At 42.1% G+C, this 26,001-nt stretch overlaps 1 protein-coding gene across 4 annotated transcripts; it reads right to left on the bottom strand.

The window, feature by feature from the left end:
* Positions 1-192: 192 nt before the first annotated feature.
* Positions 193-24,616, bottom strand: ano1a (anoctamin 1, calcium activated chloride channel a). 4 transcript variants are annotated; one of them, XM_035528964.1, is made up of 26 exons: positions 23,578-23,666; positions 22,979-23,057; positions 20,118-20,290; positions 15,780-16,100; positions 14,207-14,305; positions 13,960-14,111; positions 13,709-13,763; positions 13,313-13,364; positions 12,896-12,951; positions 12,768-12,809; positions 11,357-11,421; positions 10,965-11,099; positions 9,247-9,407; positions 8,660-8,742; positions 7,791-7,859; positions 7,300-7,374; positions 6,528-6,729; positions 6,288-6,399; positions 5,982-6,039; positions 5,608-5,708; positions 4,784-4,926; positions 3,678-3,830; positions 2,983-3,035; positions 2,589-2,767; positions 2,386-2,491; positions 193-2,267 (listed from the first exon to the last, which is right to left on the bottom strand). In XM_035528964.1, exons 3-26 carry the CDS (start codon positions 20,223-20,225, stop codon positions 2,067-2,069), a joined length of 2,781 nt encoding a protein of 926 aa, XP_035384857.1. In that variant the 5' UTR covers positions 20,226-20,290; positions 22,979-23,057; positions 23,578-23,666; the 3' UTR covers positions 193-2,066. The 4 variants fall into 4 exon arrangements, with proteins under 4 accessions (XP_035384857.1, XP_035384865.1, XP_026867712.2 ...); XM_035528972.1 differs by lacking the exons at positions 22,979-23,057; positions 23,578-23,666 and adding an exon at positions 24,516-24,616; XM_027011911.2 differs by lacking the exon at positions 22,979-23,057 and having other exon boundaries at positions 23,578-23,920.
* Between the last annotated feature and the right edge of the window lie 1,385 nt (positions 24,617-26,001).

Below are 26,001 nucleotides of genomic sequence, written 5' to 3'. Positions count from 1 at the left end.
AGTAGGTCTATGATATAGACCTGTCAAGCACTGCATCTGTACAAGAATAGTCACTGTAAAAACATCTTGTAGCCATAAATCTGAAGCCCTTATTATGTAAATCTGTGTAAAAATGTCTGTTATTTTCTTCTTTGAGGTATCTTTGTCATTATCTCACCATTTGAAAATAAAAGCATACAAAAGATATAAACATTCAGGGTTTTCTGTTTTTATTTTCATTATGAAGACATGAACTGAAGCTTACCACGATGAACTACTAGATGAAAGGACTACATTTGGGACTATCATGCAGAGCACAGTACCGTTCAGTGTTGGTTTGTAAAAGTTGGGGACTTTTAAGTTGAAACAAGTAAATCATGACGGGAGGGGAAAAAAAACATGAGGGGCAAACAAAGCTGATTCCATGCGGATCAGAATGTCAGCTTTACTAAACAAAATTAAATGTTTTGCTTTTATTTTATTTTGCATATTAGCTTTAAAATCAGTTTGGGATCATACAATTATTATTTGTTATTTATTATTTGTTTATTCTGTGAACTAAGATACAACATGCAGGTCTGTCTTCAATAATCAGTTGTGTATAGTAATATATTCAGATGATATAGTCATTGGAATGTGGTAGATTTGAACTTTTGCCAAGATTTGGAGAAGCACTTCAAAATAAGACAAAACAGCCATTTCTTTCTCAGAAGTACTGAAGATCAGTACACCATGTAGACAATGTAACAGTGCTTACAATGTTTTTAAATTCTGTATTTTAGTCATGACAGACAAACACCTCTGGTGGCATGAAAAAGCCAGAAGAAGATTAACTGAACAAGAGTTCAAAAACAGTGCTGTGCTTGATGAGTTTGAAGAGAACAAAATGCTGTGAGTTCAAACAAAATACATATAAAATTTGACTTCAAGTTTAGTACTTTTATAATCGTATAAAATGTCTCCCAAGTGTTATAAGCATAACGTTTTCCTCGTAATGCACATGCACAATATTGTTCCTTAAATTGATTATGATTAAAACCAAAGGAATTGTTGAATTGTTTAAAAACAAAGAGAGAAAACAGGAGAGACTTTACATGTGTGTGTGTGTGTGTGTGTGTCTGTGTGTGTGTAGGGTGGGGAGTAAACCATGGTTAAAGACCTCTAAATCTAGGTTTGTAAAGCATAGTTACTTTCCAGGAAAGATAAGGCCTCTTGAGCTGTAACTAGTGTGTTCTGTTTATTTTACCTCAGCAAAATTTCTCATGTACTTATATTTCAGGTTTGTTTGTTTTTTTGTTTTTTTGAGCCAGAGTGATGGAATTAAATGAGGATCATATACCTGATGAACATTCTTTTTCAGTTCCAGCTAGACTGACACAGAAGCAAGACATGCAGGGAAGAGAACTCAGCTGAGTTTACAGTAGAGTCTGCAGTAAATCACTGTGCAACCTTTTATGTGATGCTTACTGATAAAAAGCTTTCTCAAATATTCCATGCCTTCTGACGTTCATCAGTCATGGTCTGAATTGTCCTGAAAGGTCGCTACCACTACCAAGCACAGTATTTCACAGAATGTCACTTTGTAAAATAATTATTTTAAAATGACTACAAACAATTTTGAACTACTTTGAATGTCATATTTAGTACCAGTGGCATCATGTAAAACGTCTTTAGACAATCTTAAAAAGATTTCATATTTACTGGATATATTGTTTAAATAAAATCGATATAAAATTAAATAAATTGTTGCCTATAAATGCAAAGTCAATAGTCACACAAACTACATAAAAGATCTGATTCTCTGCATTACACAAACAGTAAATTACTCCTCATCGTCTGTTGCCAAAGCCGTTGAAACTACATGATTTGCATATTGATAAAAACTATATCCCTGCATTTTTTTCCACAAAAAACAAAACAAAAAAACAAGCCAAGCTCCACTGTGCGAGTAAGATGGCGGCCTTGTAACATCCTTTGCTATCTGGCTCTGGCTCCAGTGCGTATGCCTGTCTGTAGTGTTATATTTGGACTCAGGCTTGGTGATGGCATACTCTGGTTTGGAATGGGAGTGCTGCTCCCTCCTCTGCCTAGCAGTCGCTAGCCTGTGCATGCCGGGACTGTACCAGGCTTTCGGTGCTCTGCCTTTTACGCTGGAGCCTTTTGCCCTGCTCCTCTTTCATAAACAGCTCTACAACCAGGTTCTTCTCCTTGTGGATCTGCAAGCTGATGTCTTTGGGAATGTCGGGGATCAGCCAGTCTAAAAAGTCGGTCATCAGCATCACTACGTTCTGGGTGGACAGACAAAGAGGGGAGCACCGTAACTACAGCCGAAAAGTGGCCAGTGCCAAAATCAGTTGGGACACAATGGCGTCGATGCTTTCTTTGAGACGAGTGCCGTTCACTGACCTGAAAAATGATGACAAAGGCCAAGCGTCCTGCCAGAATGTTCCAGAATTCTCTCGACAGTTCATATGGAGTGTCTGACCACGGGGGATCTCTGTAGTCCTTGTATCTAAAGAAAGTGTTCATAGTGTGAAGGTCACAACAAGGACACCATATGCAATGCCAAAACGCAGTGCTTTAACTCTTCATCCTATCTGGACCTTCACCTGCAAATCTCTACTCTGTAGCCCACGGGCTGTGGTGGGTCTGTGTTGTTCTGGAAGTCGCTGACATTGAAGTAGGAGAGGGAGTGGTTCACAAAACCGTGCAGAGTTCCATCAGGACTGTACATGTACTGGTACACCAGACGTGGGATGAAATCAGACGTGAAAGCGATCACGAACGCCTGAGGGGAGACATCGAACAACGAAATCTCTTACAAACACTAACCCAAACATTATTATGATCCCAACCAATATAATAATAATTAGAGAAAAAAATGTTGGCAGTGAACAGTTGAGAGTTTCATAACTGATTTGATCATAAATGTCACCTGATGGTACTTTTTAGCACTAATTTCTGTCAGTATGTGTGCACAGAAATTAGGAACTGAGAACCTACATTCACTATGACTGCAACTTTGCTTAGTCCTCTTAGAAGGTTGTACCAGATACCTGGAAAACAGAGACTGGTTTAAACAAACAGGCCAGTTTTTCACTGAGGAACTCCTCCTTTCTGATATTGAATACATGTAACAATGCCAGTATGTCACCACAAGGTGGTGGTAAAGTATTACCCAGAAATTTTTCACCCACCTATATTAGACCAAATTGACAATGACTCCAAATTGCCAAGAGATATCATCTTGATTCATAATGTCAAAACAAATAACTGTTGTAAAAGTAAAAGGTGATAAAACATCTGAGATCATCATAACTATTTTAAGAAGATGAACTGAGTATTTAGTATAATCAGTTACAACTTATGTAAGTGGGAGGTTGTCAAATGAATACTGACTTGAATTGAACAGATTTGATATGCATTGTACTATTTATGGAAAATCTCTAGAGAGAACAATCCTATGTTACTGCAGGCAGAGCAGTAACGGGGAAACACCACACCGCAAAAGCTGGAACAGCAACATGTTCATTCCTTTGCTGATTCACCTCGTGCTGACACTCTCAACGAGTGTTCAACAAGAAGCGCGGCTTGGTGCGTTCATAGTGACCACACCTTAGCCAGTTTGACCCTGTCCAACTGTCCCCCTTACCTGAAAAAGATGGGACAGACGCGGAGCGCAGACGTGGAGTACTAACCGATATCTTTGGCTCGAGCAGCAACAGGCCGCCTGGACTCGGTGACGAACTTCTTGGCGTCGAGGCGGATCTCGATGATATTGTTGAGGAGTGCAAACAGAGGAGCCAGAGGGAAGGAAGCCACAAAGAGAGTCACCATCCCGTACTGGATGACTAGACACGGGGCACACGGACATACAAGAGCAGCCGTTTCTTATACACATCCTTCAAACAAAGGCCCAACTCCCAGGGCACCACGCTGTACAGAGCTCAGGAAAGAATCAGATGGCATGGGCAAGTTGCCAAAATATTCATATATGTACCAAGGGCTTGGTTAAGGCCATCAAATAGCTGCCAACGCTGTTTTCCAAATCTACATTGCACACGTGAAACTTTGCGTCTTGATAAATGTGCCGCAAGCAACATTTCTGTAGCTGCGTTTGCTGATAATGAGCTAAGGCTTACTGCAGGTAGCAGCGGTGTGTGTGTGTGCGTGTGTGTGTGTGCGTGTGTGTGTGTGTGTGTGTGTGTGTGTGTGTGTTGGGGGGGGGCCTGACGGGGGCGGATTACTGATAAGGCTGTGCCAGAACTAAAGCCCATAATGTCATGCCTCACTGCCGACCCCCCTCTAGACCCATAATGCCTCGCTCTTAGCAGGAGGGCAGCCCACGCTGCAACGAAGCAAATGGAGCCGAGAGGGCACACAGAAAGCCGCTCCGTTCCACAGAGCTGGTAGCACAAGGGCAGCACCCAGTGTCTGGGGCTGGATTAGGTAACACCACCCAAATCCACTTCAGATGCAGATGGAAAGTGACGACAGACCAAAGAAAAGATGGTGTGTGCTATACACACACTGGTACTTCTATTCCAAAACCTGTGTTTGCTATTAGTGGCCTTTAGTAGACGGAGCATCTCTCTGTGCTGTATGTGAACTTTACAGAGGTTTTCAAAAGACTTTAATAACCAGCGAATGTTAGTCGTGGAAAGAAGGAATTACAAGAATATAAGAACTTCTTTCCTGAAAAAAAAACAAACAAACAAAACAAAAAATGATTTCTGTTTCCTTTGGCGACCATTTCAGAGTATATTCTGCTCCCGTGTGTGTGTGTGGGCAGGCAGTGACTCACTCATCTCCATATACTCTGGATTGAGGCCAACATAAGGGTTGAGGAAGTAGTCCTTCTGATGGCAAGCGAGTGTCTTCTGAAACTCCTCTTCTTGTTTAGAATTCTGCTTTGACTTAAGACGGCGGATGAGTTTCTTCAGTTTACTATAAAATGGAGACATTCAGTCTATTTCAATACATTATTGAAAACAAAACTAATGAGCATTTGAAACAGTATATCAAAATGTAAAGCTATATCATCAGTATTCCCATCAACCTTCTCTGAGGGTCCGTGTTATGTCCTCTAAGGTTTTCTATGTGGCGTTCAGTTGCCTGGATTGGAACAATGTTTGTATTTTTTCTGAGTGAAACCATTCTGTGCTATATAATTGGAGCTCTGTGGAATCAATATAAGGTCTCTTAAAATATCGAAAATCAAATAAATTTTGTACTGAACCGTTATGAAACATGATTCATTTTTTATATGTGCTTTGCTACATGCTTATGTCTATTATTTATATATATTGCATGGAAATAACATGGGATAACTGAAGCCTGGGAATTCCATTCTTCCTCCTCCCTATTAATACTCCCTAACCTCCCCTTCATTTCCTCTGTTATGAATCTGACACCCAACCTACCCTGACTCCTCACAGTCACCTCCATACCAATCACTACTGAAGGCATGGTCTGCACTCGCAAATACACTATTATATTAGCAGAGGGCAAACACCCACCTCTCACAGTCTCCAACCCCAAACCCTGGACCAGCACTGTCCTGGTGCAGGGAAGTGAGTCCCAACTGCACACCACACTCTGAGAGACGTCTGTTTGGGCTGTACTCACGGAATGCCGATCTCGAACAGGTTGTTCTGGATCAGCTGCTTGCCGAGCATGGTGATGCACAGCTGAATGCACAGTTCCATCAGGCAGCCCGCATGTGCGCACTGCATTGTAGGGCAGCAGAGAAACGGCCAGGCGGCCAGATACAATGTGACGCTGGGGTTACCTGCTAAGACATCGGTGCGAAAAAAACCCAGCACTGCGAGCCCCACCCTTCCCGCGCTGACTGTGGTACCGCAAGCACGTAGGTGTACACTTTCAGACAACGAATGACACAACTGTCTTTTCAAGTCAATGTCAGGTCAGCTTGACTGAGTGCCGGTATAGAAAAGGTGGACTTGTGCACTTAAAATGAATCAGCTTGAACAAACGCCTACCTCTTCCATCCGGTAGGACCCCACGACGTACAGATAGTTGCCTGGCCTGCCAACAAGCCTGAGGGCATCAGAAAGAGTGAGGTCAAGGCAAGTTTTTACTTGCCACCATATTAACGCACGCACGAATTTATATAACAGGTCGTATAGCATACGTGCACTGTATTAACAGGAGCACTATGGAGAAAACATAATTAAGCTACAGAGAGGCTCAAAATAGAACCCCCACCCCCTCCCCCACCCCTGCCGTGGCGAGGAGCAGTAGACCGTCTCTGACTGGGCGAGACAGGCAGGTGGGAACGTTCTCACCTGCCTCTGAAGAAAGCCAGGTAGACGATCGGGGTGAAGGCGTTCGCGAACTTCAGGACGAAGGTCTTGAAAATCAGCCTCTCCTCGAAACTTTTGTCCGTTTTCGGCACCTCTGCCGACGCACAGACAGAAATACTTCAGTCAGTTGGCGCTTGTGGAATGCAGGATTTCATTTTATTAACACAGAACGTAAGGTGGCAGAGTCTATCATCTGAGTGCGGTCAAGAAAGGAGAGCTCACCCTTCACGGTGAGCCAGTGCGCCACTACTCCATAGATCTCGTCCATGATGATGATGGCGATGAGGTTGATGATGGCGGCCGTGGTTTTGACCGTGGCCCGGATGTTGGAACGGAAGGCGGAGGCCGAGCTCAACTGCAGGGCTGTTGTGATGGAAATCCGGTACAGAACCACTCCAAGCACGATGGCCACGGTGAGAAGAATCTGTACAGAGCACGCAACAACTGCTGTAAAAAAAAAAAGACCCAAAAGGAAAGTATCCACACTCTACCTTCTATAACAACCGTTAATGTCAGGTAATTCAATTTTGCTGTATTATTTCAGAATCTATATAGACTTACCACCCATTTTATGAAAAGCACCCACCTTGCATCTACGCTCACTGCTCACTTTACTAAGTACACTGACTTTCTAAATCCATTTTATATGTGTAAAACTACAGACTGCAGTACCACATCTTATTTGGTTGATGTAGTTTTCTCAACACAGCAGTGTCACATAAATGCTGCTAGAGGCATGAGCTGCTAGTGGTTAGTCTCCAAAACTTATGCAGCCAACAGCGTTCTGGGGTGTTGCCTCTGGTCAGAGACTGACCACCGATGAAGGGTTGGGGGATAGCTAACAGAAACTGCGCACAGCAACAGACTGGCTGTAGCCTATAACTATTCACCCGCCATGTTTTTCTAATAATGAAGTGTTTCCGACAGCATTAATAATAAATTGGCATTGCTGCATGTCCAGGTGTAGGTTCAGGGGAGAAGATCGTTACCATACCATGAAGACCATGGTGATCAGGATGGTCATGTAAGCTGGCATCCTGTCTCTGCATGTCAGCTTGTGGTGCTTGACCTAGGAAAAGCACAAAAACAAGTAAGATCTATTTACGCTCCACAGCTCTGTTGTGAATGCCCGGCCGGCCATGGCCGTCATCCAGCAGGCTTGTGAGGAGATCTGACTGCAGGGATGGTGACCCCGCTGCCCAGGCACCCAGAGCAGGCTGTGGCTTCTGGACATGACTCACTCTCACGCGCTCACATCTCAGTTCGGCACACACCTAACTGGGTCAGCGTGTTCACGGTGGCAGTTACCCAGTGAACCACCAGGCTTTCTGGCCACACAAGAGCTGGCAAGCACAGGAGCACCGGCCATATTGATAAACGGTATATGAAATCGCCAGTCAAGAGGAGGTGGATCAAAGCTCATAACGGGAGTAGCGGGAGTAACGGGAGCTTTTCACCCAAAGGCCTCAGAGGACAGAGGCTTACCTTTGAGGAGTTTTCGTTCTTCAGCTTTTTCTGCAGGACGTGGAACTCGTACTCCGCTCGCGGGTGGTCCTGAGGGATACAGCACAGCTCAGAACGGGCATGGGAGCTTCAGGACGCTATGGCGTGCGGCGTATATTGATCAAAATTGAGGCCGGCGAAAGGACCGGACGCACATGAGGGCGCGATTACGTCAGACGGCGCGATTGAGTGTTTCTATAAAAGCGTCGCGATAGCATTTAGCAAGCACGTACCACATGCAACCTAGCATCTGGTGGCGGACTCTAGCGTGCGCTCTGAGGCATTCATTCTGCACTGAGCACCGTTCCTTTGGTTGCGCTTTTTTCCGTGTTCGACACTAATGATACCCTGAATGACAGACAGTGAAAAGGGAGCAGTTTTTGACCTCCAGCAAAGCGGCAGAAGGGAGCAGGAGTAACTCAGACACCCTCCACACACACACGTACGTGCACATGCACACACACACCAAGCACCTGATTCATTTTAAAAATCGGAGAAGATCTAGGCCATGGGGATTTGGTAATGTATCCTTTGTGCAAACACACACTTTGCACAAAGGAATCCGCAATGAGCGAAGCTGGTAGCTGTTTAAGACTCGGGGACCTGTTTATTGGTGTGCAGTAGCTACGAGTGGGGAGAGAGAACATAAACCTTGTGTTTAAAGGTCAAACCTTATGTTCCTCCTGTACAAAAACACATGGATAAAAAAGAAATCAGTACCAGGGCAGACACTTTATTTCTCAGAAAAAAGGACTCCAGGGCAAAACCGACTGCTGGAAATGCTTCCCACAGATTACAGGATCATTCTTGGGGTCAATCTTTGTCCTTTAATGGCAAAGCATTCAACTCACCTCTTCCTCCTCAAAGCCTGTCAAACCCCAGATGTAATTGAGTCTCATCTGCCTCCTCTTCCAGTGTTCCATGAACATGGTGGCTGAATAACACAGACACACCATGTTTAACTCATACGTTCATGAGAAAACAAGGCTCCAGAGATCCCATTTACTACTAATTATTTTACATTGCAAATGCATATTAAATTGTGCAACATGTCAATATCTCATTCAAGTCTGTCTGGTGTGAACCAAAACAGGAAAAGGGAACATAACCAGAATGTTGTTAAAAAGCCTGAATCTGAAAGGGCACATTTTAGGCAAGAGCCCCAAGTCTTGGAATCTTAAGCTGCTCAGCTAGGGATAAGCTTTGGATTTAGGTTTGTACAAAGAAGAACCACAAGACCAAGATGGAGAGAGAAAGAAAGAAGAGAGACAGGAAGAGAGTAAGACAAGGGAGAGAACATAGACGAGAAAGAGTGCTCAGCTTGCAGTCCCGGAACATCGCTAATGTCTGTCACATATGTAGCTAATTAAAACTCCATCTAACATCATAAGCGTTTTTCAGATCAGAGAAGGGGGGGGCGGATCAGACTGCAGCCTACCCCAGAGCGCCATAAAAATGGAAAAGAAGACAGTGGCGCTATTGTCGAACAGGTGGCTCGCCCTGGCGGTGCCGCAGGCTGTGACTAGACTCCAGTAGCCGCAGGGACGGTCGCACAGTGGGCACATGGAAATGTTGTTCCTCTCGTCACAGATCTCCATGCTGAGCATGTGGGCAAGTGAGACAGGAGATGAACACCACACTGACACACCACGCTCCTGGGAGTCACTCTTCTTTCTGCCGACAGTCATGTCTGGCATCTCGACGAATGTGTTTAAATGACAAATGGAGCAGACATATTCTGATCAAATATATACGCCATTCCTATTCTTGAAAAGTGAAAGGGGGAAAAAAAGTGTGTACTTTTGCCTTGGCAGAATGGAGCATGCAGATTTGAAGTGCTTAAAGTTCATTACTTGCCAATGTAAACAACACATACATTACATCATTACACAAAGATGACAGGTGTAACAAGACTCTTCTTTGTCTTGGCACCAAGTTGGTGGATTGAACATTCTCTGGCAATCTTTACCATTGAGACACTGGCTGTGTCTGAAAACTCACCTCCTTTCTCATTCACTGAGCACTTAAATGTGCACTTTAAAATAAAGCAAAAAACACTTAACATAAGACCATAAGATAACCTATAACATAAGAACATATAATAACCTATAACATAAGACCATATAATAACCTAGAATGTAAGACCATATAATAACCTATAACATAAGACTATAAGATAACCTATAACATAAGACCATATAATAACCTATAACTTAAGATCATAAGATAACCTATGGCATAAGACCACATAATAACCTATAACATAAGACCATATAATAACCTATAACATAAGACCATATAATAATCTATATCACAAAACCACATAATAACCTATGGCATAAGACCACATAATAACCTATAACATAAGTTGACCTATAACACAAGACCATACAATAACTTATAAGATAACGTATAAGACAGTAAGATAGTAATTCTGTAAGTAATTCTGTAATGACGCAGCAAATCACTCAGTGTGCCAGTGAAAGCTTCAGAAGATCAGTGGGAGGTTTGTCATTTGTCTGCATGAATACTGACAGCCAGCGTCTATTCTAAAGTCCCGATCTGCATGTTGTCCTTTGGCATGGGGCTGAGTGCACCTTTGGAAGTGCTGGGGATGTAGCGCACATGCTGAGAGCTCTCATTATGTTCCATAATAGAGTCCATTATGACTCGTACAATTTCATAACAACTTTTGTCTATCTAATTACCGCTGTCTTCAAGCTCCAGCTAACCACTGGCTGTTAGCCTGGTGAATCAGATATCTTCAACTTGCCGGATCACAAACGTACTTGCATTAGGACAATGTCTTTAAGTTCCCCACCTAGTTTAAAATGTATCGGATGCATCGTGCCAAGCTCTAAGGCACTTGGCAGTTCACTAGTGAACATAACAGGTGTGCCACTTGGAACCAACCCATACCCTCCCACGACACTGGGAATGTCAGGTCCACAGTTGCACGGGCCTTTGGGAGCTGGTGTCACTTGTGGGGGCTTCTCTGGGGTGAGGCATGCACATGGGGTCACACTCCTCACCCTCAGAGGACCCGAGAGAGGATGAAGTGCAACCAAGGCGGTGAAAGGCAGATGCAGCGGCAATGCTGTCCCTCACTGCTTTCTGGTCACATGTGTCAGGCCTGAGTGAGTTGTGCCCTCTGACCTGGGGATGTTGGAATCCACAGTGGCACAGCCGTACAGGAAGACGATCACGCCCACGATCGATGCCGGGATCAGCATCTGAGTGTACACACCCAGCCAGGCGAAGTACAGACCCACTTTCTCTCCAAAGTATTTCCTTGAGAGAGAGAGAGAGAGAGAGAGAGAGAGAGAGAGAGAGAGTAAGAGGTAGAGAATGTGAATGAACAATTTTCACAGTGGTTAAGAGCAAGAGCTCTTAACTGCAGCATTGGCTGCGTAAGCATAATGGTCGCCTAAATCATTTAGACTTTGCGGCCAGTTCCCACTGTTAAGGAATCATATATTGTGCATAAAGAATATAGAGGGAACAGCCGTCTCTGTATCTAACAGCACACATAGAGATAAAGTTCCTACCTGATCAGTCCAATGGGCTGGTACTTATAGAAGAGGCTGTAACTGGCCCACTCTTCATATAAGAGCTGTGCAGAAAGTAATAGAATTCAACTGACATACATCAGGAATATAGAGTAATTAAGCCATTTATCAACAGAGTTCAGGCATGTGGTGACTGAACTCCCCCACATAATGGGAACTGTGAGAAGAAGGCAAGCCAGTGGTGATTAATTCAAAACTATGATCAAACCAAAAAAACAAAAAACAAAACCCCTGTATAGCCTGTAATGGACTTGTTATTCTGCACCTCGAGGACATAACAATGGGAAAGAATGCAGCAGGTTCGCTTTTGAGTTCCTCTGCTATGCACATATGTGGAACAACTGTGTTTGTTTCACGCAGTTCAAAGAGTGCACATATTACTCTCACAGAGTGCATATATCACACTCACAGAGTGCACATATCAGGCTCGCTGAGTGCACATATGACCATCTGCCAGCCATTTTCATGAAAGAGGAAGGCTCACTAGCAAGAGACGGTATAACAAAACTAACAAAAGCCATTGGAGTGGAGGGCATTTTAAAATGACTCTATTTCTCTGTCTGTATAGTAACACAACTATAAGCTTCCTTCCCTCCAAGCCCATTTACAATTGCAACATTTGGCAATCTGCTGCTTCGCACGTCGAAAACGGATTTTTCTGTTTCTTTTTTTCTTGATATTTGTGGAGACGCGCCAGCAAGCCAGCTGAAGTGCTGCTCACAGATGGTGGAGTGGGAAATTATCCTGTTGCCTTGGTGACACTCACACACTGACAATTATTTGTTAAAGGGAGGGCTGCACTGATTGTGCGCTGTGGACAGGCCCCACGGGCCACAGCCCGATCGGCTTTCTGTCACCGAGGGATACATATAGACAACTGGCCAATTGCCACACGGCTTAAATCCAGGAGAGTAGCCATTTCCTGCACGTAGTGAGACGCTGAGTAGTGTTTCAGGACATGAAGTACCTGAGTGCTGTTTTGAAACTATCTATATAAAATATCTGAAAATATCTAACACTGGGGGTCTTTTAATGGGCATTAAGATGTAACCAAAGGCAAAGACCTATTGACTCTGTTCAAAAATAATATCTGTAATTTAATGTAGTAGTTAAATAATTTAAATATTAACAGGTACGTTTGAATGTAGTTGGTTTTGTAACAGGCATAGAGACAATTTACCATCATTTTAAGGTAAAGTGGGTAAATTACTGATCTTTTTGCAATATCCCAATGATATAAACCCCCAGTCTTGTAAACAAAATATGACTTAATATTTCCTTAATATTTCCTATTAATGAAAGCCAAAACTACATTATAGCACAGTATTCTGTTCTATTAACGTTGTACTGTATTATAAGACATTGTGAGAATACATTCAGTTCTTCTTACCTTTCTGTCATTTGGCTCCACATCAACACCCTCAGTTTCTCCCTGTAATAAGAATTATTTATAAAGACACATGAAGAACACAATTTATTTATTTGCTTGTTTGTTTAACAATTTTTGACTTTACTTACATCGTGCAGTGGGTAGGCTGATGTATAAACGCCATTGGCAATTAGGTTGTTCATACCTACACACACACACACACACACACACACACACACACACACACACACATCTTTCTTTAAGCCATCACCAACGTTAAGACCAGAGTGTCAAGCAACTTCACACACCCTCCGACTTCCACTCTGTCTCGCGGGATAATATGGCAATAGTCTTTTGCTATTATTGACATTTTCACCGCAAGCTGTATGAACTGTGGTGATGTGTGTTGGCTGATGGCCTGTATAAAAGTACATGCAAAGGTCAGAGGTGCATGACCTCACTCTGTGGATCCATTACTGGCTAAGTCGATAGCTCATCATGGGCTGAATGATTGGCTAGACCCACCAACGGCATTAAATCAGCACGGAGGTGAAGGCGTTACTCACCTATATTGTATTTGGCCTTTGTGCACTTTGTTCGTTTTAGGATCTCAAAAACCTGATGAAGGAGAACATGAGTTTTCACCACAGAACAACGGTCAAAATGGTATTGTTCAAAAGAGACATGCTAACACACATCCTGTAAAATGACCCTCAGACAATTCGGTCCGAGTTGTAAGGGCTCAGTGCAAGCTGAATTCGACTGGCATTCGATGCAATTGACTGACGACATAAATGGCTTGTTCTTGCGTGTGTCTGCAAGGTTGTGCTGTGTGATCAACCTACATATGAGGTGACATCATTCCCTACTGAGATAGTGAAGGTCCACTGTGAAACCAGACACTGTGCTTCACATCATCAATCCCTACAGGAACTCCGCCACTGGCAGTTGCTGATACTCACGATTAAACTGCGAATTTTGCTGTTGAAGAAGGAATCTCTGTCTGAGAGATCAAACCTGTGTAGAAACATAGGGCATTGATGGGATACTGAGTGGTCCTCAGTATTAAATTGCCTTTATAGGTTGATTATTATAATTGTTTTATCCAAAATCTGCTACTTAGCCAATTAATGATAATATTTCTCACTCTAGTGGCTCTGGAAACCTGATATATTACATCTTTTCTTCTGCTGGCTAGTGTGGAGTTACTTACAAGTGTTGCTTTTCCCTGGAGAAGGGGTAGGAGAGATGTTTTTCAGAGTGCATGCGATTGTCCTCCACTCTGGTATAGAAATGTGCAGTCATCTTGTTGATAAAAACATTGATTTTCTCTACAATGTTGCTTCCTGGATTGACGCTATATTTCTGAAAATTTCCAAGCAGGAAAGCTCTGGTTGGAGTTTGCTGTAAAATACGCCCGATGCTCCAAGCACGTTATTTTCAGGCAGCAATGAGCAAACCTTTTTGGTGGGCATCTTGAGCTTCATGAACTCGGCCTCTCGACAGAGCACGCTCCATGGTGCGTGGATCTTCAAGAAGCCCACTCCTGGGACTTTAGTCTAAAAAAACACAGAAGAGCAAAGAAGAACATTATCACTGCTGTAAGGAGTCTGCAGGGTGAGCCAGGCCTAACTTCGCCTCCACTGTAATATAACGGGCCAAATTATGACATAAAAACATGAAATAGGTAGACTCATTTTATCTTTTTCTGTTGACCAAGAAAAGACAACACAAACACAAGCTGAATCTCCATGTCCTCTTTCTTTTTTTGTATTTAAACGTTCAGAACATTTTCAGTTACAGCTGATTCCATGTAACTAAAATTCAAGCAAAGTCAACAACAACAAAAAAAGTCCTATTCTTCAGTGTCAATGAGGAAAATAAAGGTATATTAGTGGAAGAGTGTGTGATGTAGCATCAATTCAGGCACAGCATTTTGTCCTGTAAATATCAAGTGACAAGAATGATGTAACTGAACGTTTAGTTCACAACAAATGAGTATTATCCCAGAGAAACTGGCGTTAACCAGAAACTAAAGGGAATTGGTGATCAATTATATATGGAAAACTATGGAAAATTAACTATACTAATATAGGTTTTGTCACTGGTAAAAAGCATACACTTCGCCTTCCAACTAATTAACTTCTACAGTCCATTGATCAGCTAACTGTCAGCTAATTGTGTAGTTCCTGCCATTTCTGTATATATGAATAATTACCAGTGCTAATAACTAAAAGTTCCAGCCCTGAACACAGGACTGTCGGCAGTCAGCAGAGATCCCGTAGTCGGAAATTTACCAGTGATGAATTGCCCAGAGACTGGCTGATGTGGTGTGTTTTCTAACAAATGAGCTACAGTCTGCAATTGTACAGCTGGGGTCACTGAATGTTTCTAATAAAGTGGCTGGTGAGTAAATATGCCACAAATATTTGCAAGCTGGTCCCTAGGGTTTCTTCTGTTTGTTGCAGTTTGCTAGGATTCACTTATGTGAGCTTAGCCCTGCTAGTGTAAAGTCATGTTCGGAGAACTACTGCTGAAAAGACACTCTGTGATATTAGTGTACAATGCCAGAACTGCTGAAGTGTTCCCCAAAGCACTGCATTTATGCAGCACACACAGACACTTGCCAAGAATATAAAAGACACATGGAGCTCGGTGCTGGCATTTAATAAAAATTAGGTGTAAACAAAGCCCTTAATTCTGGATCGTAATGTTAGCATCACTAAGCAAATAATACATGACAGCGGCATCATTTATTGACTTAATTTGTCTTAGAAAAATAAGTCATAGCCACATGATGCATGGATGTGTCCTCAGAAACACAACACCCACACATGACCAGACCTTTGTGACAAATGACACTGTATCCAGCTTTCCTATTCCCCAGTCATATTCCTTGTCAATGCACAAGGCTATGAACACTCCAGCACCCAATCATATTCCCTTGCCGGACAAGAGTGAGTCCAGCTCTAAAGAAACCTCAAACGCAGTTCGAAGCAGACAGCCAAGCAGCTGAAAGGCATGCGAACTCACCCCTTCCTCCCTCTCCAGCTCCAGACCCATGTCCGCCAGCTTCTGCTCAAACTCCTCCCTCTGGAAGTGCATGTCATCCTCGTGGTGGTCCAGCCTCTGCTCCTGCATGTCGATCTCTGGGTCTTTCTCAGGAGGTGCCACGGCCCGGGTGTGCCGGAAGCTACGGTTCAGGCTCTCCCTCAGGCTCCGGATGAAGCTGTTGGAGGGCACACGCCGGGCCCGCGGGGCCTTCACCACGCTGTAAGTGAGGACGTAGTCGATCCGCCGCTGCCCATCCCAAAAGTACGGCCCCAGGTCCGAATGTAGTGGACCCTTCAACGACTTTGGAGATGGAGAAAGGGGAGATGCAGACACAAAGCTTATCAAATTCTAGATTTTGTACTATATAGTCCTAGTGACGATTTGCCAAGCAACCCTCTGTATGGGACTTTCACATTTTCAAACCCTGTGTACATAAGAGAGAGCACAGGAGTGGAATTCTGCTCATGCTCCTTACAGGGATGTGAGGTTCACTGGTGTGCATTCTGGTGGCATACACATGGGCACCAGATCATGATATTGTGTCAGTGTAATGGCAAGAAATTATACCTTTTACTCAAGACTCTATTTAACCTGCATTTAAGCTATTCAGATCTGGGATGTCAGAGTGACTCTTCACACCTCAGACGTTTCAGCTTTTGCCACCCCTGATGAATTCCTGCAGTACACGGTTATGCCTTTTGGTCTCAAAAGTGCACCTTCAACCTTTCAGTGACTTATGAATATTGCACTAGATGATGTCCCAAATTGTGAAGCCTACATGGATGATGTATTTTTTTTTTTGTGTGGAAATTTTCAGGGTGCGTCACTTGTTTTAAATCTAGACAAATGTGATTTTGATAAGGGCGAGGTAGCTTATTTGGGCATACTGGTTGGCCATGGGATGGTTTGTCCTCTGGATGTCAAATTCCAGGCCATTCTGTCCATTTCTGTCCTGGACAACAAACTGAGTCTCAGACGTTTACTAGGTAAAGCTGGTTTTTACCGACATTTTTGTAGTAATTTTTCTGTAATTGTTATACCCCTAACGAACCTACTCTGTGAGAAAGTTCCCTTTGAGTGGCCCTCTGTCCGCCATGATGCTTTTGATGCTATCAAAACTTTATTATGCCATACTCTTGTTCTTACTGCACGGCCCTTTATATTGGAGGTTGACGCTAGTAGTGTAGGTGCTGGTGCTATTCTCATGCTGGAGGATACCCAAGAATTAGAATACCCTGTTTGTTATCTCTCAAAAAAAAAAAAAAAATTGTAACGCACCAATTATCGTGCAGCACCATAGAAAAAGAGGCACTTGCTCTCTTGTTAATGCTGCAGCATTTTGAAGTCTATATTTACGGACATTCTCAGCCGATTACGGTATATACTGACCGTTATCCCATCGTCTTTTTTAGCCGCATGGCGAACACAAACCAGTGTCGTATGCACTGGTCCCTCATTGTGTAAGGGTTTAACTTGAATATCCTGCACAAAAAGGGAAGTGAGAATTTGGTAGCTGCAGGGCATCAGCCCTGTGCTTAGTTTTATTTGATGTTTTATAATTGTTATTTTATATTTGTTATAATTGTTAATGTATTTGTTAATGTGGAACTTCTGGAGAGAAGTCCACCTGTGTGTTTGTGTCAGACTTCCCTTTTTTTGCCTTTGACTCACCAGTGTTCTCATCCCTGATCCGTACCAGGTTTTGCCTCTGACTCACCATTGTGCCCCACCCTGATCCGTACCAGGTTTTGCATTGATCTGAGGACCATAGAAAAGGAAGAGGAAGGGGCAAAGGGCATAGCTTAGGGCTTGTTAGAGAAGAGATTGGTGCTGCTAGTGTTTGGTTTGGTGTCTGTTTTTTGATATTGTGATTGCTTGGATTTGTGTGTATGACTTTGGATTCTCCCCTTGATTTATGGTTTGCTTTGTCCCTTATTGGTTTGGCTACTGGCTAATAGTTGTCTCTTGTAGCTTGTATAAAATGTCCTGTGGGTGTGGATTAATCTCTGTTCTTTTTGTTAGTTTAGTCAGTTGTCTTTTTGTTACTAGTGAAGTTTTGTTTGGTTTTGCTTGTTATCTTGGCCTGGGCCACTCCTGAAGCTCTGAAGTACCAGTTTCTTGTATATTTCTGTCCCTGAATACCAAAACTTGTAAATACACTTAACCTTTGCCATCAACCTGTTTGTCTAGTTTGCATTATTCATTATTACCGCTCTTCCATTCAAAGCCTATGTTATGACCTCCCAGCCTACAGAAGGTCGTGACAATATAAGGAGCTTTCGATTAGCTTCAGTAGCTCACCTGGTCATGCCACTGTAGCATGGTGCTAGCAATACCACCATTATGGGTTTGATTCTCAGGGAGCAGATGTACTATCAATCTGATATATAACTATATAAGTTGCTCTAGACAAGATTGTCTGCCAAATGTGCAAAGATGCTGTAGCCTTGGTTGAAAAACCCAACATTTTTTTTTTTAATGGGCAATTTCACAGTTGTTCAGTTATGACTTTGATTCAGATTAAACAAATGAAGAAAGATATGTCCACCAGGTTTTTCTCATAATGTTCCCCATCCCCCAAGATATGATCATGAGCACATTCCTAGATACCAGGAGGCACATCACTGCTAACTGATATGATGGGCCCATTCAAAGAGAACACTGCAATAACATTGTGTTTTTTTTGTTTTTTTTTTCATAAGCATTTTTTGATTTGCTTTTCAACAGAATGAGCTCAGAAAGCAAATTATTTTAAATCCTGGTACATTTTTGCAAAGATATACCTCACAGGTTTAAGATCTGTGACTAATGAACCAAAAGTTTACTTGGAGGGGAAAACAGGAGGTGTGCTTGAAATGGCACATATTAATGAGACAGATTGCTCAAGGGCTACATGAAAGAGGTAAGATTACCTATTGGCTGCTTCATATAAGGAAAAGAAGACAAACATGAACAGATCTGAAAGCGAACAGGTGCTTGGTGATAGCTATGAGTCAGTAATCACTCTTGGATAAGCGGCCAAGCCTCAGCCCCTCCTAGACTAGAAGTGTGAAAATGCCAGCACATCCATCATTGGAGAGACACTTGCACTCCTGGCTTCTCAATATAGCAGCGCTCTCTGCACGGAAAATCACAGCGTCGCCACATCTGCACATTCTACACTGAACAAATGGCCGTGTCGACGGGGACAGCGAGAGGATAAATGATGATGTTTAGGAAATAGTCTCGGAACCAGTGGTTTACTTATTCATGATTCTGCCTTCAGATGGACTATGAGTTAATATCAGTAAATTACAGTTTATGGTTTGGTAGTGTATTGGCCATTCTATAGTCTTAGCATATTTGCATGATGGGACGGACTTTCTGAAGGAAAGGTGGCAACACTGCAATGAAGCTGAACTAAAAAGGGAACTGTTTTTCAAAAGAAACCATTCTACAGATAGAACAAATGTTTTTCCTCATAGGGAACATAAGGACATGCAATACATCTCTGGAAGCTGTTTCTTTGCAAAGACCCCCCCCCCCCCCTTTAAGTCATTGAATTAGAATTTTGTATGTCTATTAAATCTTTAATAAGTGCTTTTTCTGCAGTCATTACCATGGGAAATTTGCACGCATATCTTTATTTTCCATTTAAATTCAGAATAGAGTTTATGTACTCAGTAATTGGGATCCAAACCAATTGTCCATAAGCAATCACTGCACTGAAGCTAGCAAACATACTAAAATTAACTATATTCAGCATTTTGTACATCTGGTAAATTTGATTTTTATGTTTGCATACTTCCTCTGTAGGGTTTGGGTTTCCACAGTTTTGCGCTGGTGAAAAGCAAAATGACAGAGAAAATCAAAAGCATGCAAATAAAGCACTAAATTTAAATGCAAAATCAAAGGCATGTGAGCAAACAGGCAAAGCGCATTGGAAAAAGAAAGTATAGACCCAAAACACGATGCAGAACAGAGCACAATGACCAAACCCCCCCTGCAAAAATAGTTTGCATTGGTTTGATTAGCTAAGAGTGTCTTTGCTTTGCATGAGCAGGCCAGTGCTACAACATTGAAACCATCACACCGACCCTCTTAGCTTGTACAAGAAGAAATACTCGAGATGATGTCAGCTTGTATCTGAGCCTTCAACCAAAACAACCAATGAGAGACACCAACAAATATTCCACCATTCATAGTTTGCCTTGCAAATCGGTTTCACCAGCAGCATTCAAAGTGGTGTCAGGACAACCGACAAACTGGCTTTTCAAAATTGCTAAATAAAATTGGAATTTAATGGAGAGGTGTAGTACCTCACCAGATCTGACTTACTATGTTGTCATCTTCAGTGTGCGCGAGGTCCCCTGCTGTTGTGGGATTCACGTCTTCTTGGTCCTTGTCCTCACCTGGAACAAAGTCATACTTCTCTTTCTGCCACATCTTGGCCTCCTCTCCCAGATCCGGGAGCTGCTCCTCCGGGTTGCTCTGAACCAAGAAGGTTTTACCTGACAAGAGAAGAAAGTGAATGCGTTAACTGACTGGAATAAAATATTATAATAATTCTTGGAGATATTGATTCTGATGTCTTTGAAGTCTACTACTAAACTAAAAAATACTGTCATTGGAGAATCTGTACTGACAGATACTTCAGAGAGATTACTTATCTGTATTTAGAAAATCAATGGAAAGGTTTTGTTTATGAATTTTAAATATGTGTCAGTATTGGAAATCCCACTGGCAGAAAATATATGTTGCAGGACAACCATGAAAATGTATCTGCATGTGTTTGGAGACATTTATACAGTGACAGGTACTAGATGCATAGGTTACTACGGCCAATAGCCGCCTTACTCGCTGTTCTAGAGACGAGGTGTTGCAGAGTGAAGTACTGTAGGTCTATTTTCAGGAAACAGACATAGGCCCAAATTCATAAAACATGTATAACGTGACCTTAACAGCAAATGTGACCGCCGTATCACGAGCATATCCTCATTCCTAAACGTGGATTTTTTTTAAAAATTGTTTGCATGATTTCTGGCGACTGCCTTTTGGCTCTCATTATTTGCATTTGATGTCGGCGATTCATAATAGACCAACTCTCCGCAAAAATACTACCCGAACCTGTCCAACGCTACATTTCCGGAAACGCCGGTGTAGAATTGATTATCTTTTCTCTAACAATTTTTGATCAGGCATGCAAGTCATCAACAAAATTCGATACAACCATCCATTTAGATAATGGGAAACTGTATTAAAAGGCACACATTGTCTGCTGGAAGTGAGCATTATGACAAAGCTTTGCAACTGCAATAGTAGGAGTACATGAAGTGGAAAATTACTCGATTTAGAAGGATCTCAGAATTCTACGCACCTTTGCCATGAGAAATGCAAACAGGTGTTATAGAGTAAGAAACTATAAATAGGTATAGACTGAGGGGAGAGAAATGTTGCTGTTGTGCATTGATTTATAAGAGCGGAAGTCATAATTTCAGTGCAACTATGCAATTCCCGTCTTGATGAAAGTTACATTTTTATGCAACTGGTAGTTTTCATCGTATCATCGGTCTCACGACGGGTTGGTCAATCATTTGTTTCTTGGATCATCTATATGCGGATTTTAAGGCAACAGAATTTATTGCATCGATAAGTTGAAACCGGCGCGCTAATTATCGCCCCGGTAACTTTATGAATAGGAAATAAATATCTTGTCGCACATTTTGCATTGCGTGGCGCGGTTACCGTAAAGTTTAATTAATCTGACCCAGAGTGTAGAGGTTTACTTTTCAAGAAGTACATGTTCAATAACGAGTTACTATCCATTCCAAGGGGTAAGTAAATTCAATATAAAAGGAGAATGTAATTTGTAACACTGATGCTGCTATCTCTAAACTAACTGGTAATTATTTAAACCCCTTTATACGAAATTAGAAACATTTATCTATGACATTTTTAAAGATAATCAATTAAAGTATGAAGCCATAGCTTTGAATAATCTTGCAGTTTTACCACTGGCTCACAGTTTCCCAACTACCGTTACTATAACTACCATTATCATAACAGAAGTATCCAAGAACCATGTCTGGGTCTGGTATTGTATGAGGGTAACACTTCCCAAATCACAATGTCTTGGTGATGCCCGCTGATAAACTAATTCTGCCATATCCCTCCACCCACTCCAACTACTCCAATGGACACAGAAACAGCTCGCCCACCCTATACCCACTGGAGTAGCTGAGACTCCTACACCTACACTGAACTGGCTACATGGACTATATATAATGTAGTATAGCATAGACTATTTACAAACAGGGTCTCACATGGAGGATGGGTTTCCTCCTAAGTCTTGGTTCTCCCAAGGTTTCTTAGCTCAATCAGAATAGCCCTGCTCATTCAATATTCCTAAAGTCCTGTTTTATGATGATCCATAGTTTTAATATTTTAAAACTATCAGCTGTAATGGCAGCAGTTGAACAACTTTAACTCATCCCTATCATGGATTGAAAATAAGAATAATATGAGTTAGTTGTGTTTCTGTGCATTAGACACTGTGATACAGACTGACTGCTGATGCGAACTGTAACAGATGCACCATAGACAGATGCTGCTGTTTCTAAATAAAATGTTTTAAATCATGTTGTTGGTGAGAGTACAGACAAAATACATTCATCCAAAATGCTCACTACTTGAAACATTTGGCATGGCATTTAAAGGGACACAATGAGGGTAAAATCAAACACCAAGACCTTAGTACAAACAGAATGGCATGTAAGCTATAATCAATACACATGTCGCCTTGAATTTGCCAGGCATACACAGCAAAAACACCAGTGTTGAACAAACACAGCATTGAATGAACTCTTATAGTATTCACTTGGGTCCAAGTGTACTAACATTAGCACTGTGTAGGCGAATTTAGTATTGGGGGAGTTCTGGTATCCTACAAGTATACCATGTAAACATACATTTCATTACTTATTTAGCATTTTACAATGGATAATTATTATCATTGTTTTTTGTTTGTTTTAAATCAGCATCACAAACCAAAGCAAACCCATGCAAGTGAGCACTTATCATTTCATTTGAGATCATAATAAATGTGGGTACTCAATATAGACATCCCAATTCTGTCACACAGTCTTTCCGTCCACCAGCCAATGGTGTTTAAATACCCCCTGCGTTCATCGCGTCCGTACAGGTCTGAGCAGCGGGGAATCCCTCCAACTGCTGACAGGTCCAGCACTACACCACCTGCCCGTGGTACCGCTGTCCTTCCTGAGGAAAACACAGCTTGGTTTCTAGCGGCTTTTCAGTCTCCCTCCTTCGCTGTGTGGGTACATATTGTGACTTATAGGCAATGCGCGACTCTGACAAGCTTTTCCTTTCAACAGGAGAGCTGGAACTAAAAAGACGGGTTATCTTTGTAATACAGGCTTCGCTAATCTCATAACAGAATATTCGATGCACACATAGCACACAAATGATTACGGTGTTAATATATAATCTCCAGAAATGCTGGCACGTTTTGCACACCCATGCTAAATTCAAGACTGTGCCCTTTCACGCTAATATTTAAAGCCTTTTCTTGTCTTATTCGGTATGGAAATAAACCGTTTCAAAATATGAATTAATGTACACTAAAAGTATTTGTGAAGTACTTTTTAAGGCGGAAATGTCGGTGTGTAATTGGTGATATGTAAATGATGCGGGCATCAAAATGACCAAATAAACGACAAAAACAGACAAAGAAAGAAAAACTCCCAGAAGAAGGCATTCCGCACTACGCGTAACTCACCAGATTCGAGCGCATCTCCAATACTGGCGCCTGTCCTCCCAGTATTGGAATTGCCTTCAACCTCCATTGGAGTGCAAGAGTCAAACACACGTCTGGTTTAGGTCTGGTTTAGGTCCCTGTGAATGCTCAGGGTCAGGATCGTGCCTAGGCGATAGTGTTCAAACCCTCGACAATGACCACAGGGTAATAGCAAAGGATACTCGCATAAGCCCCTCTCTAATAACTAATGGAGATAAGATGCGCGTTACCCTGCCAATTGGTTGATGGTCCACCCACTAAATATGGTTTTGCACAACATCTAAATAACAATTCCAACCAACTATGCAGTCTACTCCGAGCCAAAGGATTTAGAAAGGCAAAGCAGCAACACCCACGCGTCGGGAGGCGAAATCCACCTCTATACCGCTTGTAGCGGCCACGACTGTCGACTTTCACAGAAAATACAGTTTATCCAGCTTTCTATTACTCAGTATGATCTAAAGTAACTCGAAGTCAGACTATGACATTGCAATCAGACCATTTATTTAAATATTACAAATAGTTGTCTGTAGAATGTAAACCATCTCCAAACCATTGCTTAGGGGCGAAAAAGTTTCAAAAAGCCGTTAATTTATTTAAAACGAGTAAAATTGAGCCAGCCACGCATCCCAACTAAATGAAGTTAATGAGCAGTGTTCTCACGTGAGGGCGCTCCGTAGCAACCCCCTGATTCATCACTAGAAATAGCAGGAACATAGGAAGTCTTATGTGCGCTAATTCCCAACGTCTATACTTAAATTACAGCAAGGAGCGAGCTTTGAGCGGTGATCACGAGTCAAATGGTAACAGACAATTCAGGTGGCATTTCTCTTTGCTCCACATATTGGCTACCGCATAAAACGCATTTCATTTGCAATCCAGAAATATAAAATTACAGTACACATCGAGGAAAGGCTTACGTGTTGTGAAAATGAAAAGAACCTCGGCGAATTCGCGTCAGGAGTCTCGCAGGCAACTTCGCAGTGGACAACGGCCAGGAGGGAGGGCAGAAAAGCCGACCTGTTCTACAACTTTGTTCAGCACGGCTCGCCACTAACCGAAACTTTCACACACACACACACACACACACACACACACACACACACACACACACACACACACACACACACACACACACACACACACACACCCAACCAACTATATGCATGTTTCCACTCGCGGATCCTTTCAAATGAATCCGATAGAAAACATTATTCAGTATCAGACAAGGTGTGAACATAATGACTTAACGTAATGCATACTTGTTCCCGGTTATACCTGGCGTGTTCAGACTTGTGTGACTTTCCAAAACTGGAGGCTGTCAGGAGCTTGTTATAGCGAAGGAGTTAAAATTCCGCGCGTGCTTTAATAAAGGCCTACTGGTAGTTTATTAAAGCCACAAACGAACAAAGTAGCACCACCTTCTGCTGTGATGCCATTGCACACTTTGAACATTTCAGCAATACATTAATGTCGTGTGTGTCTCTATTTCTTGTTTGGCTGTTAGTTCCCTGCTTACTGTATGAACAGAAGGCCTCGAAATAAAATGGTGGCCAAAGTCTATAGGCATTTTATTTAAGTGTAAGTCCCCTAAAATTCTTAAGTTCACAAAATACGTAGTAATGGCAGACAACCCAAGCTATTTTGCAATAATAGCCTGCGTTAACCACGCCATGTTCCATGTTTTCTTATGTATTACGATCATATGAGTTATAATGTATCAATTCACAGAAGCCTTGCTCATGGGCTGTTAACCTTTTTAGGCACATTCAGCATTACTGTCTCAAAATAGCTGACCTTTCAGCCTTAACCGTGAGGGTGGCACTGGCCTTCACTTTAATGGACCAACTGCACAGACTTGAAGAGACTTCCACAATAATGTAAGTTAAAATATAGACCTTTAATAAAACATGCTAAAATGCAAAGGATTTTTATTTTATTTTGTATTTTTTATTTTTGTAAACCAACTTTTACAAATATATGAGGAAGACATGAGAAAACTGCTATATAATTGCCTATTTTTCACTCTTAAGGATGAATACATACATGTAAGATATGAACACATTAAAAAGTGCCTTAGGCTTACTACTGCCTGCTACGCTGCCAAGGTGCTACTGTTTTGTTTTTTTTTTCTAGACTCGGCCACACCCAGTGAATAGACTTTTGACTGTCATGAAACTGGACCCCGGATATGGTTCCGCAAGGCTCCAAAACAGGCCTTTCAATTTCAGGAGCGAAAGCAACCCAATATGTTGTATGTATTTATTATACCCAAAAAGCATCCTTGGTATAAACAAAACTGCAATAGACAAAATCTTACAATAGTTTCTTCTCTTGTCAATACATTCAACAAAACGCAAACTTATGGGAGAGTGTTTCAGAATAGAGGGACAGTTAGACCCTCTG

Source organism: Electrophorus electricus, chromosome 1 (assembly GCF_013358815.1).
Source record: "Electrophorus electricus isolate fEleEle1 chromosome 1, fEleEle1.pri, whole genome shotgun sequence".
Taxonomy (NCBI): domain Eukaryota; kingdom Metazoa; phylum Chordata; class Actinopteri; order Gymnotiformes; family Gymnotidae; genus Electrophorus; species Electrophorus electricus.
Note: the sequence above shows the minus strand (reverse complement) of the source record. Positions and strands in the feature narration are given on the sequence as shown.